General features: G+C 74.4%; 1 protein-coding gene across 1 annotated transcript in view; it reads right to left on the bottom strand.

The window, feature by feature from the left end:
- Nucleotides 1–3,446, bottom strand: part of H696_05386 (TKL protein kinase) — a gene marked incomplete at both ends in the record, with an annotated part of 19,547 nt that overhangs the window by 12,970 nt on the left and 3,131 nt on the right. Inside the window, one exon of the mRNA XM_009499227.1 lies at nt 24–3,241. Within this exon, the coding sequence (XP_009497502.1) occupies nt 24–3,241 (3,218 nt within the window). The remainder of the gene's footprint in view (nt 1–23; nt 3,242–3,446) is intronic.

Raw genomic sequence — 3,446 nt, 5'->3', positions numbered from 1 at the left:
TGCCTGGCGGCGCAGGCCTGCACGCAGTCGCCGCCCTGCAGGACGCCGGAGGCACACCGCCAGCAGTCCTTGTCCGTGGGGCCGTTGCACGTGGCACAGGCCGCGTCGCAGGGCAGGCACTCGACGCCCGCGCGGTACTGGCCCTCCGGGCAGCCGGACACGCAGGTGCCGACACCGGGGGTGACCTCGACAAGTTCCAGCCCGGCGGCACAGTCTGTGCACTGGTTGCCCATGCCACCGGCGCAGGCGGCGCAACTAATGTCGCACGGCTGGCACGACTCGCCGTTGCTGAACGACCCGGCCGGGCAGGCACCGACACATGCGCCGGCCGCCGTGAGCAGGAACCCGGGAGCGCAGGACAGACATGCGGTGCTCGTGCAGGAGGCGCACCCCGGCTCACAGGCGACGCATGTGCCGGTGCCGCCGGGGCCCGGGGCCGTGCCCCAGCGGAAGCCCGCCGCACACACCTGGCACCGGTTCGGCCCGCCGGCGCACAGCTCACACGACCCATCGCACGCGGCGCACCGGGCAGCCCCGACATACTCGCCCGGGGCGCAGGTGCTGCCGCAGAGGGACGGCACGCCCGGTTCCGGGTCCAGGAAGACCAGCCCCGGCCGGCAGGCGGTGCAGGCGGCCCCATCGGCGCACGCGGCGCAGGAGCTCGGGCACGGGGCACACACATCGCCGCCGGCATGGTAGCGCCCCGGGTCGCACAGGTCACAGGCCCCGGCCAGCGTGCAGAGCGCGCACCCGGCGCTGCAGGGGACGCAGTGGCCGGCCTCCGGCCGGAACCCCCCCGGACAGGCGTCCAGGCACTCGCCCGACACATGGAGCACATGCGGGGCCGGGCAGGCCGAGCAGGCCGCCGGGTCCCCCGGGGCCAGGCAGGCCGAGCAGGATGCATGGCAGCGGCCGCACACCTGGCCAGAGGCGTCCGGGGCCGTGGCGACCGGGCACTCGGCGAGGCAGGCCCCGGTGGCCGGGACCAGCAGGCGCCCAGGCTGGCAGGAAAGGCACCGGCCCTCGGCGTCGCATGTGGCGCAGACCCGCGGACAGACGTCGCAGGCGCCGGTCGGGCCCGGGCCCGGGCCGCCGGGCGGCGCGCCATCCGCCCAGTGCATGCCCGGCGCGCAGGCCAGACAGGCGTCCAGGCCCCCGGCACAGGTGGCACACTGCGGCTCGCAGGGGAGGCACAGCCGGAGGCTGGCCGACAGGAGGAACCCCGGCCGGCAGGCATCGCACGCCCCCGGGACGAGGCACTCGGCGCAGCCGGCCGGGCAGGGCCGGCACACGCGGGCCCCCACGTCGGGCCAGGCCCCGGCCGGGCAGCCGGGCCCGCACGACCCATCCGGCCGGAGGAGGGTCCCGGCGTCGGGGGGGCAGGACCAGCAGGCGCCCGGATCGTCCGGCGCCCCACACTCGGCACACGAGGCATGGCAGGGCAGGCACCGGGTCCGGGTGCCGGGGTCCAGGGCCATGCCCGGCTGGCAGCCGGCGCACACGAACGGCCCGCCGGCCGTCGGCCCATGGCAGGACACACAGCCCGCGTGGCAGACGCAGGCCCCGGTGCTGGCGGGCTGCAGGCCGGCCGGGCAGCCGGCCAGGCAGGCGTCCGGCCGCCCGGCCAGGAAGAAGTCACACCGGGGCGAGGAGCACTGGAGCGAGTCCGGCCCGTTGCAGGCTTGGCAGGCCGGGTGGCAGGGCCGGCACTCCGGGCCGTAGGTCCCCGGCGGGCACTCGCCCGGGGCCACCTGCACCAGGAAGCTCCGCGATGCGGAGGTCGTGTCACGCACCACCACCAGCAGGGCCCCGAGGGCCGGGCGGCCATCCGGCAGGCGCTCCGGCCCGGGGACCTGGGCCATGGACAGCCTCGACGCCCAGGCGAAGGACCCCTCCGACCCGAGGCTCAGCACGTGGCTCGGGCCCAGGGCACACGCGGCCCCATGGGCCGGGCAGTGCAGCAGCGCCACCCCGACATGGCTTGAAGTGACGAACGCCAGGGCGCTCGGGTACTCGGGCCGCGGCGACCCCTCGAGGTCCAGCCCCAGCAGCAGGAAGTCCGGCCGCGAGGTGACCCCGGCCAGGGGGTGCAACACCCGGCCGGTGCCGACGATGTCCCGGGTGCGCGACTGCGCGTCCACCCCCCCGGCATAGTGCTTGGCCAGCCAGTAATACGTGTCCTGGATCTGGTCGAAGCCCATGGTGACGATGTCCTGCGACCGGGGGGCCCCGCTGGCCGATGCCCCGGTCTCCAGGGCCACCGACTTCCAGGATGTCCCGGGCGCCACCGGGCCGGCCGCGCCGCCGCCGCCGCCGCCGCCGCCGCCGCCGCCGGCCGCCACGCCGGCGCCATGCACGCTGTCGGCATACCGGCACCGGGGGTCCAGCCTCTTGACCAGGGCCAGGGGATTGGCCGCCAGGTGCGGGGCCGGCCCCGGGCGATAGAGCCACTCGACCGGCCGGCCGGTGACCGGGTCCCGGTGCATGGCCACCACCGGCCGCTGTGACATCATGGTCGCGGGCTCCACCACTTGGACCATGGTGCCATCGGCCTCGTAGGACCCCAGCACATGGTCGTAGGCCACCAGCGAGGGGGACAGCCGCTGGGCCGGCTCCACGCCGGGCCACAACCCGTCCGGCAGGGCGATCCAGATGGCCTCCAGCGGACAGCCATCATCCGGGCCGACCCCGGCCAGGGTGCAAGTCAACTCCAAACGCGAGATCATGGACCCGGTGAGGAGATACTCCAGCCGCACATTGAGCCGGGTGATGAAGGGGCCCATTTCGAGGATTTGCTCCACCTCGGGGAGCATGGGGAACCTGCTGGGCTGGCGGAAGGTCAGCGCCTGGCCGGGCGCGGTGGCCAGCTGCTCGGTGTCCAGAAAGGCCAGCCGCTCATTGTTGATGATGATCGCCACCGAGCCCGGGCGGCTGGCCCTCAGCGAGGCATTCGACACGAACACCTGGCCATCCTTGAGGAAGGCCCTCGTCATGCCGACCGAGGTGATCCGAGCCCCCTGCACAAGGGTCAGCGGGTGCAGGTGGAGCCTGGCCCCGGGCAGGGCATCCGGCACGCACTCCTCCCCGAGGCCCAGGCTGCCGGCCGGGCAGCTGGGCACGCAGGCCCCGGGGCCGTGGGTGGCGGTGTCGCGCAGCAGCAGCAAGCCCGTGTCGCAGGCCCGACAGACGCCGTCGTCGCCGCACGACCGGCAGCCGGCCGTCGGGCAGGGCTGGCAGATGCCTGGCGTCCGCCGTGTGAGCGATGACAAGGTGAAGGGGGTGGCGAGGGGGGGGGGGGTGGAGAGACAGACAGCCAGGACAATCACCACAGGTAAGACGATCAGTGCAGGCAAGACGATGGGTGCAGGCAAGACAATCAGCGCAGGCAAGACAATCAGTGCAGGTAAGACGATTGGTGCAGGCAAGACAATCAGTGCAGGTAAGAC

Source organism: Fonticula alba (assembly GCF_000388065.1).
Source record: "Fonticula alba strain ATCC 38817 unplaced genomic scaffold supercont2.10, whole genome shotgun sequence".
Lineage (NCBI taxonomy): Eukaryota > Rotosphaerida > Fonticulaceae > Fonticula > Fonticula alba.
This window is presented reverse-complemented; position numbering and strand designations above follow the sequence as displayed.